Here is a 15,931-nt window from a genome sequence, read left to right as displayed (position 1 = left end):
CACCGATTACTCGATCCCTCGTTTGATGACAGATTTGTTAATGACCTACCCACATACATGACTAGATTAACATTAGAGCAAAGCAACAAAAAAATATTTGTTGATGATTAAATAAAAGGGAAAGACAAAAAGCTTGTGAACCACATATTGAAAGTCCACAAGAATCGCATTTGAAAATAAAACATCAATCAGCCAGACGTGATCTGACAGGTTACAATTATATAAACATGTGATTATAATATTTCATACACTTAAGTTGTTGACATGTTGTCTTTACTATTGGAAAAAAATTATATTAATATTCAAATCAAGACAGTTTGGGTTCTTATCCATTTTTTTTTTGGTAATCTTACTAATTAAAAATCTAGTCACTTTCGTAAGAATAATTTTAAGAATAATTATATTACTAATTTAACTATCTGAACAAAACTTTCAGTAATTTAGTATAACAATGTATACAATTTGGGGGACTATTAAATTACAAAGCACATCAATATAATTGTTTTTGTCAACTTAATAATTGTTTAAACTTGTTTGATAGATAAAAGACTATAGAGTATAAAAGTATTTCTTTAGACCGTGTTCAATGCGCGTGTCTTTGTTTTATTTTATTTTATTTTTTTGCTCAGCATCTTTGTTTATTGCTTTACTTTCTTACCAGTTTTAAATGTCATTGTATAATAGTGTTTGTACTTTATATATTCGTATAAATACCATTTAACAAATGGGAACTCATTTTCGAAAGCGAAGGATCTGATCATGTTTAACTCACGACGCGTTACAAGAGTCGTTTACCAATATAGTTTTAAATTTTTAATAAGGTGATGATAAGTTAAGAAGATATTAAATATGTGTGACCTGCCACTTTATATAGCCAATAATCAATGTCTATGAGTTTATAGACTAGTGTAGATGGTCAATTATATTTGATCATATTAGTTACGGAATACAGGGGTATGTAATACGTATACGAAAATTTACATATCATTTTCATTTTACGTACTACGTACTAATATTTCTATACCATATAAAACATGGTTGTTTATTGAGATCATAGACAGTTTTATTTATTTATCTATCTAGATATCAATATCTTATTAAATTTGGAATATCATCACTTTCATGCAATGGACGTTTAAATACTTATAAAATTTGTCATACGTTTATCCCAATATAGGAATTGGACAACTGGTCAATGGAAGGCGAGACGAGATTTTATAGACGAACAAAATTACAAAAAGATTTTATAACAACCAAAGCAACAGAACCCCCACATTTTCTTTAGACCATCTCCATTCAGGTCTCTTAAGGGGTTCTGATGACCATTATACTTTAAAAAAAAATTAAATGGTTTAATTAAGGAGAACCGTTTCTCTTGAAAGAAATTGAGAGACCTATGAAAGACTGTGACGTGACTTCATATAGTTGGTTTGAGAGTTATTTTTTCTTTTTTATTTTCTTTAAGGTTTTATTTAATCTTCTTCTCTTCTTCTTCGTTTAGGAACAAGGGCAAAACAATAAAAAAGAGAAGCCTGGATGGCCATCCGATGCTCTCATTGATGCATGTTTACACTTTCTCAATTATAAACACTTTCATTTATCTCTCTTTCTCAATTATAGCGATGAAGCTTGCAAGATTTTTGGGTAGAAGACAATGTTCGATGGCGAACTAGATGCTACCGGTAAAATTTTTGTTTTTTTTACAATTTCTGATTTGGTTCATCATTAGATGAATTGGGTTTTTTGGATTTGACACCGATTACACTTTCTCAATTATAAATGCATGTTGAATCAAAGGTTTTTAATGGGTGTGATTAGGGTTTAGAGAACCTAAAGAAATTTTATTTAAAGAACCTACCAATGCAGGTTCCAAAACTAAAAATCTCTCACAAATATATATATATGTAAGTAACACAAAATATATTAAAAAACAAGATGAAAATCTCTATAAATTTTTCATCATTGGAGATGGTTTTAGGTCTTTAATAATAAAAGAAATCCTTGTTTATGATTTGACAGACTTTCGAAACATACGACCAAAATTACGGAGCACGTGTTCGCCGTCCAACAGTTCGCGTCATATTTATATTTTCCAACTATTTTACATATTTACGTTTTTATAGAAATAAAGAAGATATTTCCCTTTCCTTTCTTCTATTATATATTTTAATTTCTTGAATTAAAATTATAAAGTATTAAAATGCTAATACAATATACAGTAGTATATGTTTGCCACAAACTTGGACCATGGATAGGTATGTTCTTCTCACACTCGATTTATTTGTTTTGTATGTGAATACGGTGAACTAAAAAAATATATGGTGGGGAGAGAGATTGCCATTGTCGCATCCCAAAAGAATATTCCACTGTCAATATATTATTATCGTTTTTTTCCCAACAAATTCAATTGTAACTTTTAGTTTTAGAAGTCACAGATATCTTTTTTACTTCTTCATTTTGTTCGAATAGAAGTCATATATATCTATATCGAAGACAAGACGACGAATAAAAGCGGTGATAGCTTGATAGGAGAAGAGTGAATGAAAGTTAGATAACTAAACCTGTTTTTTTAAGAAAAGAGTTAGATAATTAAAGAAACTAATTAAATGAATTAAGACAATAACTAAATTATATGTCGATCCTACCAGATTAGATTTTATAAAAGACATATCTACAAAGTATATAAAAGACACAAACCGTAACAACCTATATGAAATCAAGGTTGCTTCCACGACTAACATTGATATTAACAAAACAAAAAATTATTTATAGCTTATAAGATGATATCAAATTAAAAAATAAAATAAAAAATCCCAAATGATATCGTACCACACTATGTTTTCTTGAGAAAATAGTAAATGTTAGTTTCTAAAAATAAAAGGAATGATTAGACAATTTATAAATAAAAACGTAAAAGAAAAAGACACGCCTTTCACGTTCCTGTGTGACGCAAGACCCACACAGCTAAAAGAAATTTGTTTACCCGACCACTCTTGTAATTCTTCTTCTTCTTCGGAGGCTACTTTATTACGGAGTACTAAAGATTATTTTATGCATTCTATTAAGTTTACTTTATTTTACCAACACAACTAAACTTATTTCTTGCTATCTCTTTTTTTTTTTGCTATCTCTTTGTGTTGGCTTCAAGCTTTTAAACGTGTTGAATCCGGAAAAACTGTTTCCGATCTAAGCAAAACAAAAAAATTTAACTTAGAACTTACATATTCATTTAGTTTAACATATTTGTTTTAGTTCTGTAATACTAGAACACCATAACCGAATTCAAGCTAAAAAAAGAATTTAAAAACAATTTAAAGAAAATAAATTTGTAGTCATTTATTACAATAAACCAAAAAAACCAAACCGAAACCTTCTAGATAGTTTTCTCGTTATGCCATTTAAAAATTAAAAGTTCTATTGTTAATTTATATTACTAATTTTCATCAACTAATTAATCTAATTCTAATCTCCGTGTGTGTATATATATAGTTATATACACATCCCTTGAAGTTAAAAAAAGTTTAGTTTAAGAATTTAGCGTGTGAGCTCTTCTCTCTTATTCTCCGCTTTGTCTGTTGGAATTATCCTCCGCGTTAATTCGATTCGTTTCATTTCTCGCGACCTTATCCGTTTTCTTCATCAATCCCCAACTTGAAATTTTGCTTCTTTTCTTTTTTTCTCGCGCGAGGAAATATCTCATTCCCTGAGATTGTTGTCTGCGAATCAATTAAGAATATTCCTGCCTTCCACATTGGCGCTGGATTTTGCCGTTTTATCGGATTGGAGAAGAGTTTAAGAGTGAGTGGAGGGGTTCGTAGTATTTGGAACAAGAGGGGATTACTCTTAATTTTTGCATCGAATCTGTGAGTTTTTTGAAGCTGTGCGGTGAAAAGTGCGTGCGGAAGTTGATTGGATGAGAGATGTCGATACCGAAAGAGCCAGAGCAGGTGATGAAGCTGAGAGATGGATCGGTACTTGGGAAGAAGACGATTCTCAAGAGCGACCATTTTCCGGGTTGTCAGAACAAGCGTATGTCTCCTCAGATCGAAGGCGCTCCCAATTACCGTCAGGTCCCTCTCCCCATTCCCCGATTTTGATTTCGATTTTGGAATTTTCTTGCCTGTTTAAGTTTCTGCTTGTACGAAGTGAGCTTAATCTGTGAACGAAATCGAAATCCGATGACGAAATCTAGGTCTGACGTATTACACTCGTTATGTTCGTACAACTTTCCTCTTGCCTAAATCCTTATTGTGTGTTTTGTGTGTTTCAAAATGCAGATTCCTTTTAAGCCCCCAGTACCAATTTTCTGTAGAAACTGGTTGTGAGATACTAACCACTGTTGGTTTTGTTACAGGCTGATTCACTACGAGTACATGGGGTTGCAATTCCAACAGCTGTTGGGATAAGAAACGTTCTTAGGCACATTGGAGCTCACAAGGGCGGCAAACAAGTACAAGTTCTTTGGATTAGTCTTAGGGAGGAACCGGTAAATCCATCTACTCGAACTTCTGCCTACAGATGAAGCCTAGGCATGTCTCACTTTTAACTTCTTGCGTCATACATTTTCTTATTAACTTGCCCTTCTCTGCACATTTGGCAGGTAGTGTACATAAACGGGCGACCTTTTGTTCTACGTGATGTGGAGAAACCTTTCACCAATCTTGAGTACACGGTACAAAGCCTTGCACTGCTACTATGTATCCGTGGATTTCTTTCATTTTCTGACCTTTATATATCTTTCTGATCAGGGAATCAACAGGGTAAGGGTAGAGCAAATGGAAGCACGGTTGAAAGAAGATATTCTCATGGAAGCTTCTAGGTATATATTTCACTGTAGCCACTTTGTCTTTCAAATGATCAAACTTTGTTTTTTTTTATCATACTTTTGGCTTTGGTTGTATTTGACCATTTGCATGGCAGATATGGCAATAAGATACTCGTCACTGATGAACTTCCAGATGGTCAGATGGTGGACCAGTGGGAGCCAGTCTCAACTGATTCTTTGAAGACTCTTCTTGAGGTAGGACATTGGAATTAGGTTCATATGTGTACGATACAGATCATATCCCCTTTTATGGGTTTCCAGGTTCATATCATCTTCTCTGGATCTAGGTTTATGAAGAACTGCAAGCTGAAGGCTACCTTGTGGATTATGAGCGTGTTCCTGTAACGGATGAAAAGTCTCCAAAAGAAACAGATTTTGATACGTTGGTAAGTCTTATGTTTACGAAATTAGTTAGACCATGCTTACTACTTACTATTAGCTAGGCACAGAACATTATTTGTGGATTTAATATTTTCCTGTCATTTACGGTAGTAGTATTCATGAATGTTTGCAGATTCGGAAGATATCTCAGGCTGACATTAATACGGAGATAATTTTCAATTGTCAAATGGGACGTGGACGTACGACAACTGGAATGGTGATTGCAACTCTCGTCTATTTCAAACGCACGGGAGCATCAGGTACTTCATCTTCTTCGACTACTCAACTTGCGAAGAAGATAAGAAGAGTCTACTGAATGCTGTTTCTATGAATTATATCTTTAATTGAAACAGAAGGAACCGAATTTGGGGAACTTTATAATGATCTGATAACTTTTATACCGCTTTTCCGATGTCGAGTGCTTATTTCAGAGAGAAATGAAACAGTATCGACTAAATAAATTAAATAATCACATCTCACCCCTCTTCTCCATAGCCCGTTCTTATGCATTTATGTAAGCCCAGGACCAACGTTTTTTGGAGCTAAATAGAAACTACAAACAACTTGTCCAGCAGATTGGTGTTTAAGCAAGTACTTATTATGGTAGAAACTATTAACCTGTCATTTTTTTTCTTTGGTATGTTATGTCGAATAAAGATCAAGGATTCCCAAGAAACAACTCTTTTGGGAGAATCTTTAAAGCTGGTGAAAATATTACTATTAATCTACCAAATTCTGAGGAGGCAATCCGTAGAGGGGAATATGCAGTTGTTAGAAGTTTGATTCGAGTCTTAGAGGTATTTAGTCTTTCTTCGTATTTCATTATCTGATCATCTTGCTGGATCTGCTGTTTCGAATTACTAACTGGTTTCATATTGCCAGGGTGGTGTAGAAGGCAAAAGGCAAGTTGATAAAGTCATCGACAAATGTGCATCCATGCAGGTATCTTTGATAATTTTAATACCTAAATGTGCATCCCTGCAAGCAAACGATCTGATTTATAGGAAAGTTAATACTTTTTATTGTATGGGTTTTCATTTAGAGTAAAATGTCTAAATTTTATCGATTAAACTTACAGAACTTACGAGAGGCGATTGCAACCTATCGCAGTAGTATTTTGCGTCAACCTGATGAAAAGAAGAGAGAGGCAGCACTCTCATTTTTTGTTGAGTACTTGGAAAGATATTACTTCCTTATATGCTTTGCTGTATATCTTCATTCAGAGGGTGCTTTCCTCCGATCTGGTTCGCTTGGCCATGTCAGTTTTACTGATTGGATGCGAGCTAGGCCAGAGCTCTATAGCATTCTTCGCAGGTACTGACAAGCATTTTATTTTAGTTTTCCACAAATCTGAACCCTTTATCCTGCTGTTTGTTCTAGAAAATCTTATTTGAGAGACTTTGCCTATATTTTAGTAGCTCTCTTCTATTGCAATCTATTTGCACTAATGTAAAAGAATTTGAATGCCAAAATTATTCTGGTACTCGTTTTTTAGACTGCATATGATCTCCAGGTGTCTCATGGAAGTTAATATGCCTCTTTCAGGTTGCTCAGGAGAGATCCTATGGGTGCCCTTGGATATGCAGCGATGAAGCCTTCTTTGACAAAGATTGCAGAATCTACTGACGGTCGCCCTCATGAGATGAGTGTAGTCGCTGCACTTAGAAGTGGGGCGGTTCTGGGAAGTCAAACTGTTCTGAAGAGTGATCATAGTCCTGGTTGTCAAATTTCGAGTCTACCAGAGAGGGTGGAAGGAGCACCGAATTTTAGAGAGGTTCCAGGATTTCCTGTGTATGGTGTAGCGAACCCAACTATAGATGGTATTCGATCTGTCATTGATAGGGTTGGAAGTTCAAGAGGTGGCCGGCCGGTTTTTTGGCACAACATGAGAGAAGAACCTGTAATATATATCAATGGGAAACCGTTTGTTCTACGTGAAGTTGAAAGGCCATATAAGAACATGCTAGAATATACGGTAATAATCTGTGTGCTTTCAGTATACCTTATAAATTGGTTGAAAAGCTTACATAAATACCTTTGTCTAGGGAATTGATCGGGATAGAGTTGAAGGAATGGAGGCTCGTCTGAAAGAAGATATTCTGAGAGAAGCTAAGCGATATGAGGGTGCGATAATGGTCATTCACGAAACCAAGGATGGTCAGATTTTTGACTTATGGGAACAGGTGGATGCTGATTCTGTTCAAACACCCCTTGAGGTCTACAAATGTTTAGAGGCTGATGGTTTTCCGATTAAGTATGCGCGTGTACCTATAACCGATGGTAAAGCGCCCAAAAGCTCAGACTTTGACACATTGACATCGAATATTGCTTCTGCTTCCAAAGACACTGCTTTTGTCTTCAATTGCCAGGTGGGTATTTCGATATAATAAAGTATTCCTCTAGAAATTTTCTGTTCGACTGACAACATTTTCTTTTTGCATTTCGAAATTCACAGATGGGGAGAGGTAGAACAACCACTGGGACTGTCATTGCCTGTCTAGTAAAGCTCCGCATCAATTATGGGAGACCTATTAAAGTTCTGTATGATGTTCTGACCCATGAAATTGTGGACGAAGATTCCTCAAGTGGTGGTGAAGAAACTGGAAGTAATAACGCTGAAACAAGACCTCGTAATTCTGAACGAAGAACCGAGGACGAACATGGCCGTACTTTTGGCATGGACGACATTCTTCTGCTCTGGAAAATCACTAGATTATTCGATAATGGAGTTGAATCTCGTGAGGCGTTAGATGCTGTGATTGATAGATGTTCTGCGTTGCAAAATATTCGTGAAGCTGTTCTACAATACAGGAAGGTTTTCAACCAACAACATGTTGAGCCAAGAGTAAGAAGTGCTGCACTGAAACGTGGCGCTGAATACTTAGAGAGATACTTCCGGTTGATTGCCTTTGCAGCATATCTTGGAAGCGAAACTCTTGACGAATTCTTTGTGAAAGGAGAGTCTAAGATGACTTTCAAAAATTGGTTGCATCAGAGACCTGAGGTGCAAGCGATGAAGTGGAGCATAAGGCTAAGGCCTGGGCGATTTTTTACCATTCCTGTGAGTCATTATTCAGGCTGTAAAACTGTAAATGTTTTCTTAATTTTGCACATTACAACTTTGAATATTTTCCACGCAGGAGGAATTGCGGGCACAACACGAATTGCAACACGGGGATGCAGTCATGGAGTCAATTGTCAACGAACGGAGTGGTTCTGTCTTGGGTAATGGTTCTATACTTAAAATGTACTTTTTCCCTGGGCAAAGAACTTCAAGTCGTATGCAGATTAATGGTGCACCTCACGTATACAAGGTATGGTTCAAAGAAATGTGATTCTTTATAACATGATAAAATCCTTCGCCGTGACATAACCGCCTAATATTAACCGGCAAAACATTCATTTCAGGTCGATAGATATCCTGTGTATAGCATGGCAACTCCCACAATTTCCGGAGCTAAAAAGATGCTCGCTTATTTAGGCGCCAAACGAAAGGAAGAAGGTGGGGATTCAAGAGAAAGAATAGTAGTAACAGACTTAAGAGAAGAGGCAGTTGTTTACATCAATGGAACTCCATTTGTCTTGAGAGAATTGAGTAAACCTGTTGATACCCTTAAGCATGTGGGAATAACGGGGGCAGTGGTATGCCTCAGATCACACCTTTAAGTATAACGCGAGTTAAAAATGCGGTTTTGTTGACTTTTATCTTCAATGCAGGTAGAAAGCATAGAAACACGGTTAAAAGAAGATATATTGTCTGAGGTTAGAGAAACTGGAGGTCGAATGTTATTGCATCGTGAAGAATATAGCCCAGCATCAAATCAGTCTCGGGTTATAGGATATTGGGAGAATATTCAACCAGAAAATGTGAAGACACCTGCAGAAGTATATGCTGCTCTGAAAAATGAAAATTACAACATATCTTACCGGAGAATACCATTAACCAGAGAAAGAGACGCATTAGCTTCCGATGTAGATGCAATCCAGTATTGTAAAGACGAGTAAGTATCAGTCATCTGTTTCTTTTTTTTCGTTTTATATCTTTACTAAACCTGTTCCGTTTTAACTAATGGACACATTTTTCAACAGTTCTGCTGGGAGTTACTTGTTTGTATCGCACACCGGTTTTGGAGGGGTTTCTTATGCAATGGCCATTACTTGTCTCCTACTTCAACGTGGGCAGAACTTTACAGCTACACCAAGCACAGATCCTTCTAGCTTAGAAGAAGATGATTTGCCTTCAGAGGCATGTGATGAAGAAGCCTTGAGTATGGGAGATTACCGCGACATACTGAGTCTCATAAGAGTGCTTTCTCATGGTCCTCAAAGCAAATCAGACGTAGATGGAATAATCGAACTGTATGTAGAATCAAATCAATCAAAATCTGACAATATTTTCCACTTTTAATAAACTACATAGCTCATGACTTGGTTGTCTTGTTATAGGTGTGCTGGTGCAGGACATTTGAGAGAAGACATTGTTTACTACACCAAAGAACTCAAGAAGCTTCCTAATACAAAAGATGAAAATCGTTCATACATGATGGACATGGGTGTTAAAGCCTTGAGGTTAGTCACATAACTTCAGCCCGGTTTTATCGAACCGAGCGAAACCAATCTGAAAGCTGAATCGGTTCGTTTCAGTTTCTTTCCATGTCCAAACAAATAATTTGTTTATATATGTTGGTTTATTGTATGAACAGGCGCTACTTTTATCTGATAACATTCAGATCATACCTCTATTGCACGTCGCCGGAAGAAATGAAATTCTTGGATTGGATGAGGTCGCGGCCGGAACTTGGACATCTTTGTCATAACCTCAGGATAGACAAATGATAAGTGTGTTTTTGAGTTTCAATTTTCAGGTTCATACATACGTTACATATATATATAAAATGTAGGAGGCAAGTTATGTTGTTTGGTTTTACAGCTTTAGTGTATAAAAAGAAGTTGTACAGCTTTCTCTCCTGTGTTTGCATTGTAGAGAGAGATCTCTGTCTATAGGTTTGCTTAAAAGTTAATACCCTCACACCGGATTCAGCAGGTTTACTCTGATGATCAATAGGCTTTTTTTATTTTCCCTTTATTAAAAAATAAAATAAAATTTAAAAAATATATATATCAACGCACTGTATAAAAAAATCTCAAATTTTTAGCCTTTCTTCGGAGCAAGCTTCGATTTGATTTTTTCGACTTCTTTCGTCCCGATCTGAAACGCCGTCGTTAAGACGTGATCTGGAATCGCCGGATTCGCTGTGAAAAGCGTGGCGGCGATCGACTGTGTTCCCGGCAATTGACTGTTGAACGCCGAGATCACCGACGCTGGTTTCGCTTTGTCGTTGTTCTTTTGGTAATGAACCAATCCTCTCGGGAACACGAAAACCTCTCCTTTCTTCACCGTCTTAGCGAAGAGTTTGTTCGCCGTCGTGATGAACCCGACGTCAAGCTCGCCTTCCAACACGAAGATGACTTCGGTGGCGCGTGGGTGCGTGTGCGGCGGGTTTAAACCTCCAGGCGCGTAGTCGATACGCGCGAGTGAGACTCCGAGCGTGTTGAGCCCTGCGATCTTCTCTACGTTCGCTCCCGTGACGGCGGATCCGACTGTGTTGTTAACCACGGCGGGTTTGCCGATTCCGGCGAAGAAGAAATCTGAGGCGGTGATGTTTGATTCCGGCTTACATGTGAACCCATTCACTTTTAGTCCTAGAAATCGAATTTAATTTCTTCATACGCATTAGCATTGGTCACAACAACAACAAAAGCAAAGTTTAGGTATGATATACAGTAGTAGATAAGTAGAAATTTGACAAAACATTCGTTTTTTCATTTAGATCCCAAAAATAATTAATACATCCCAAAACGAATATTTGAAATTCCATATCAGTTAGAAACCAAGCAAGTCCCTAAGTATTAAAACTTGAAATTCCAGATCGTAAGCAAGAGCAACCACAGTGATCTGCAACGCATAAATATAGTTAGTACCTGAAGTGCGATCTGCAACGCATAGATCTTGAAGCGTGTCAGGATCGTAAGCAAGAGCAACCACAGTGAGAGATAACAAAGCAAAGAAGAACACATAACATCTCGAGCCCATGATTTGATAAATGTACTGTAGAAGAGAGAGACAGAGATATATATAAATGCCTGAGATTTGAAAGTCTTGTTTGCAACTGTGGTTTCATTATTGTGACGGTTGGATCATTATTTATATACTTGAATTTCGTTGAGGAAAATTATGCAAAGCTAAACTAACTTAAACGCAAAGCAAAATTGGAGGAGAGATGTGATGTCGTTTTCTTACAGATGTGTACATATGAATGTTTTAGTTTAACTTTTAAGGTTTTGTTTTCGTTTTCTGGAATTGTAGGTTAAACCGGATTAGTTTTTTTATTCATTTTCCAGTTTTAGTTTTCTAAAAATTGTTGGCAAATCCGGTTTAATTCGATTAAATTTGGTTAAATTCGGTTGTAGCAGCAATGCAAAACTGGGCTTTTGAATGATGGGCTACGGTTTTTCCTGAAATGATACACGAAGTTACTAAATTATCCTAAGCAGTGATGATCCTTGGCAAGGGGTAGAATCGAAATTAGCGAACCACCTGATTTATGCTTTTAGGGAGACTTAAACCCTAGTTTTCTGTCATCCGCGCGGCGATTAAAAACCAACATACATTGTGGGCAACTAATCGTCACTCTCCTTCAAAACGGAGGGAGTACTAGATTTAGTCCTCTAGTTTAACTATCTCTTTTTTGTTATTTTCTCTGCTTTATTTCGGTGTTAACGTCGGAGTTTGCTCTTCTTGAAATGTAACACACTAAAACAAGGCGTGAGGGAAAAATAGGTTTAGAGTTAAGTCAAGGGTTAGCCATATGTCAAGATTTGCTGCTACCTTGGACGTGAAGTTTGTTGGCAGTGTTAAATATGTTGTGGTGGACCGTCGTCAAGTGTACATCTCCCGATACAAATCGTTAATTCTCTCTGGATCTTAACCTATTTCTCCGCTCGCTCTTGTTGGGCTAGTCTTGGAGTAGATTTCAAATAAGGCCCAGTATGAGTATATACGGTCGTGATCATTCCGGCGTAAGTTAGCGTGAGATGATGATTGTTGTTATCATCAATCCATCCACACTCTCACAGTAGCTTAAAAACAAGGCTCGACGCAGTTCCATCTCTTCTTATCTGCAACTTGAGACTCTTGTCGAAAGCAAAACCCAAAGTCTTCTCTCTCTTCAGTCTTCACTTTACTTTACAGCATCAATCAATCACTCAATGGCTTCTTCGTCTTCAATGCAGATGGTTCACGCTTCCATTTCTCAGGTTCCCAACTTAAAATCCTACGTTTTGGGAGTTTTTTTTTCTCGGTTTTCGTCGAGAATCAAGTCTGTTTTGAATTACTGGGTTTTTTAGTCTTTGTCATTCGAATTATGCTCTTATTGTGGGCTTTTGGAATTCGTTGTTTGGTTTCTCTGTAGATTGGTGCTAAGTCACAGTTAGTTTCCGCGAATCTTACCTCTCAATCAGTTTGCTTCGGAGCTCGTTCCTCTGGAATCTCCTTATGTTCGAGATCTCGCTATGCTACAAGCTTCCCGCTTAAGCAATTTTCCGGAGCTTATGCGACCACCAAGCACCAGAGAACGGCTTGTGTCAAATCAATGGCGGCTGTAAGATTCATAAAAGCCCTAAGTTTTTTGTCACAATTTACACATGTCTTGTTGCTTGTGGATTTGTGTTGATTGTTCAACTTGTTTGTTTGTTAATAGGAGGAGGAAGAAGAAGTAATGGAACCTCAAGCTAAAGTGACAAACAAGGTTTACTTTGATGTGGAAATTGGAGGTGAAGTAGCTGGAAGAATTGTGATGGGTCTCTTTGGTGAAGTTGTGCCTAAAACCGTCGAAAACTTCCGTGTCTTGTGTACCGGTTAGTAATTGTTAATCTTTAAAGTTTGCAACTTTAAAGACCATCAAACAAAACCGTTTAGATTAAAGGAGATTGGTTTCTTCAGGTGAGAAAAAATACGGGTACAAGGGTTCTTCGTTTCATCGTATCATTAAGGATTTCATGATCCAAGGAGGTGATTTCACCGAGGGAAATGTAAGTTTTTTTTCCCCGAGAACAGGTAAGATTGTTTGTTATTTGGTATTTCTTTAAACCGTCCTTTTTGATATGGCCTCTCAGGGTACTGGAGGTATTAGTATTTACGGTGCCAAGTTCGAAGATGAAAACTTTACCCGTGAGTATTACTAGCAAAGAAAAATTCTAGTGTTTTTACTTCTTTGATGTATTGTTCAATCCTTTTGATTTCCTGTTTTCCGCATTTGCAGTGAAGCATACTGGACCTGGAATCTTGAGCATGGCAAACGCTGGTCCTAATACTAATGGAAGCCAATTTTTCATTTGCACCATCAAGGTATAATAAGATTCACAACTCTTCATATCATCTATAAACTTATAGATATTTTATATGCTTGCCTTTGCATTTTGATTCAGATTTGTTCACAAACTTTTCTTCTCTGTTTGGTTCTTTGTGCAGACTCCATGGTTAGATAACAAGCATGTTGTCTTTGGACAAGTAATTGAAGGAATGAAGCTTGTGAGGAGACTTGAATCTCAGGAGACACGCGCGATGGATGTTCCCAAGAAAGGTTGCAGAATCTATGCATGTGGAGAGCTCCCAATGGAAGCTTGAAAACCACCATTAACCGGTGCATTTGTCATTGCCAACTTTGTTCTGTTTTTTTTTTGCTTGCTTTTATGAACTATTGAGGAATCCAAACCATCGAAAAGCCAAAGAGTTTCAACTTCTGGTCTTTTGTTTCTTTATTTTGGATACATGAGTTTAAAAGTACAATTTAAGGTTCTCTTATAAGAAACTCTCTTTTAAGCATGAACCATAGTTGCAACCGCTACTTGCTGAACAATTGCCTCGAGCTTCTCATCTTTGTTGTCTTCCCATAAATCAGGTATTGCTTCCTTTATGTTATGAATGCTGCTTGGTGCATAGTCTGCACCTGGAACTAGCACCGAGTCCCCCACGAACACGGTTTTTAGCCCCGTTGCTTTAGCACTAGCTATGTTACGGATACTGTCATCGAAGAACATCTGAAACGATAAAAGATTCAGACTTTGAGTTCACATGTCTGAAAACTGTGATAAGATTCTCGTGACTTTTCTTTACCGTTTTGCGTGGATCGACGATGTCTGCAATGCGAATGGCGGCTTCAAAGGCTTCGACGGAGGGTTTGCAGAGGATTTGACTGTTTTGATTAGAAGAATTCGGGTTTAGTGTTTCGAAGCAAATGATTCCTTCGAAGCAGTCCTCTAGACCCAATCTGTTAAGTGCTCGTGTCGCGTGAGCTTTGTCTGCAATAGTAAATATCTGATGACGGAAAACAAAAAAACAGAGGATGAGAAACATGAATGAATCAATGGATAATTCCGAGTGAAAAAAAGAAACTTGGAGGAAACTTACGATTTTACGGTGAGGCATAGAGAGAAGAAGGTTACGGAGAATCGGATCAGGCTTTAGTTTCTCGTACGGAAGTCTTCCATGGATATATTCATGGAACTCATCGTTGTCGAATTCATAGCCCATAACCTGCAAATACGGTTCTGTTTTGGTTTATTCCGGTTTTGACTCGATCTGGTTCGAGTAAAATGTTCCAAGATTTGTGAAATGGATGAGAAATCACATACCTTGAGACCAGCCATGGTGGTTCCATATTCCTTGTAAAGATCAAGACACATCTTTGGAACTTCACTCTCTTCGATTCCGAGTTGATTAAGCATGAACTCTGCAAATAAGAATGATATAACAAAAAGTTAATTCGGTAATCTATTATGAATTTATCCAAAATTTCAATCATCTTGAAACGTTAGTCTATTTTCCTTGGATGTTCTTTCGACAAGCTAAGTTGATTCCGATGCTCAAAGGGTATAGAGTGTCGTCCATATCTGCAACAACAACAACAAAGCAGAGCTTTATTTATTTTTTCAGAAATAGCATAGAGAAAAGAAAAAATGTTGAAGATGATGTGTTTATGTATGTATTACCAAAGAACAAACACTCGTACTTAGCTCCAAATTCATCCATCCTCAATCTAGTGAAGAAGAAAAAGAGTTAGCGAGATATTACTTCGTGAAAGGTGTGTGTGTGTGTGTGAGAGAGAGAGCGCGCTTATGATCAATGTGAAGAAATTGGCTGTATTTATAAATCAATTTCAGAAGAAGAAAAAAAACCGAATTTTTCTTTAAGAGTTAGGAGTTAGGACACATAGAATATTTGGTTATCTTGATGTTGTTATGTTTTCTTGCAATATCATAATAATAAACTATCATTAGTATTAGAGATATTATATATGTATTATAAGTTGCATAATATTAAATAGTTGATAAACGTTGATGACACGAGTTATCAAGTGGACTCAATACATATATGTGTATATGGAATATCCTACAAATATATAATTGTAAAAACTTGTCAATCTATAATGATATATATACAGTAACGTTTAATAAATTTTTGGGATCCCTTATACATTTTTAGGTTTGTCTCTAATTTTCTGTATACATTGCCTTGTGATTCTTTTTCTTTGTTGCTAAAATACTTTGGCTTGTATTAATATATTATACATATGAAATTATTAAAGAAAGCATGACTGTTGATGGTGACTTGGTGACTATGATAATGATCCACCATATCCTTTATTGTTGCGGGCAATAAGATGA

At 36.8% G+C, this 15,931-nt stretch overlaps 4 protein-coding genes across 4 annotated transcripts; 2 read left to right on the top strand and 2 right to left on the bottom strand.

The window, feature by feature from the left end:
* The first annotated feature begins 3,544 nt into the window (after nucleotides 1–3,544).
* Nucleotides 3,545–10,249, top strand: LOC18019850 (paladin). Its single transcript, XM_006402357.2, has 19 exons — nucleotides 3,545–4,070; nucleotides 4,355–4,486; nucleotides 4,601–4,672; nucleotides 4,749–4,819; nucleotides 4,921–5,020; nucleotides 5,113–5,211; nucleotides 5,340–5,466; nucleotides 5,864–6,003; nucleotides 6,089–6,148; nucleotides 6,285–6,520; nucleotides 6,752–7,181; nucleotides 7,252–7,575; nucleotides 7,662–8,267; nucleotides 8,347–8,520; nucleotides 8,615–8,848; nucleotides 8,924–9,207; nucleotides 9,296–9,565; nucleotides 9,653–9,775; nucleotides 9,910–10,249. Exons 1-19 carry the CDS (start codon nucleotides 3,921–3,923, stop codon nucleotides 10,040–10,042), a joined length of 3,765 nt encoding a protein of 1,254 aa, XP_006402420.1. The 5' UTR covers nucleotides 3,545–3,920; the 3' UTR covers nucleotides 10,043–10,249.
* A 14-nt stretch (nucleotides 10,250–10,263) lies between these two features.
* LOC18019848 (germin-like protein subfamily 2 member 4) lies at nucleotides 10,264–11,383 on the bottom strand. The gene is made up of 2 exons (XM_006402358.2): nucleotides 11,189–11,383; nucleotides 10,264–10,909 (listed from the first exon to the last, which is right to left on the bottom strand). Exons 1-2 carry the CDS (start codon nucleotides 11,298–11,300, stop codon nucleotides 10,359–10,361), a joined length of 663 nt encoding a protein of 220 aa, XP_006402421.1. The 5' UTR covers nucleotides 11,301–11,383; the 3' UTR covers nucleotides 10,264–10,358.
* Nucleotides 11,384–12,278: 895 nt separating this feature from the next.
* LOC18019847 (peptidyl-prolyl cis-trans isomerase CYP20-3, chloroplastic) lies at nucleotides 12,279–14,112 on the top strand. The gene is made up of 7 exons (XM_006402356.2): nucleotides 12,279–12,523; nucleotides 12,679–12,867; nucleotides 12,967–13,123; nucleotides 13,209–13,297; nucleotides 13,382–13,436; nucleotides 13,528–13,613; nucleotides 13,737–14,112. Exons 1-7 carry the CDS (start codon nucleotides 12,476–12,478, stop codon nucleotides 13,890–13,892), a joined length of 780 nt encoding a protein of 259 aa, XP_006402419.1. The 5' UTR covers nucleotides 12,279–12,475; the 3' UTR covers nucleotides 13,893–14,112.
* LOC18019846 (uncharacterized protein C24B11.05) lies at nucleotides 13,902–15,384 on the bottom strand. Its single transcript, XM_006402355.2, has 6 exons — nucleotides 15,257–15,384; nucleotides 15,092–15,157; nucleotides 14,900–14,997; nucleotides 14,676–14,801; nucleotides 14,382–14,582; nucleotides 13,902–14,305 (listed from the first exon to the last, which is right to left on the bottom strand). The coding sequence occupies exons 1-6, from the start codon at nucleotides 15,294–15,296 to the stop codon at nucleotides 14,084–14,086; spliced, it is 753 nt and encodes a 250-aa protein (XP_006402418.2). The 5' UTR covers nucleotides 15,297–15,384; the 3' UTR covers nucleotides 13,902–14,083.
* Nucleotides 15,385–15,931: the final 547 nt, after the last annotated feature.

The sequence above is a fragment of the Eutrema salsugineum genome, unplaced genomic scaffold (genome assembly GCF_000478725.1).
Source record: "Eutrema salsugineum unplaced genomic scaffold, Eutsalg1_0 scaffold_19, whole genome shotgun sequence".
Lineage (NCBI taxonomy): Eukaryota > Viridiplantae > Streptophyta > Magnoliopsida > Brassicales > Brassicaceae > Eutrema > Eutrema salsugineum.
The sequence above is the reverse complement of the archived record's forward strand: the minus strand, read 5'-3'. Positions and strand labels throughout refer to the sequence as shown.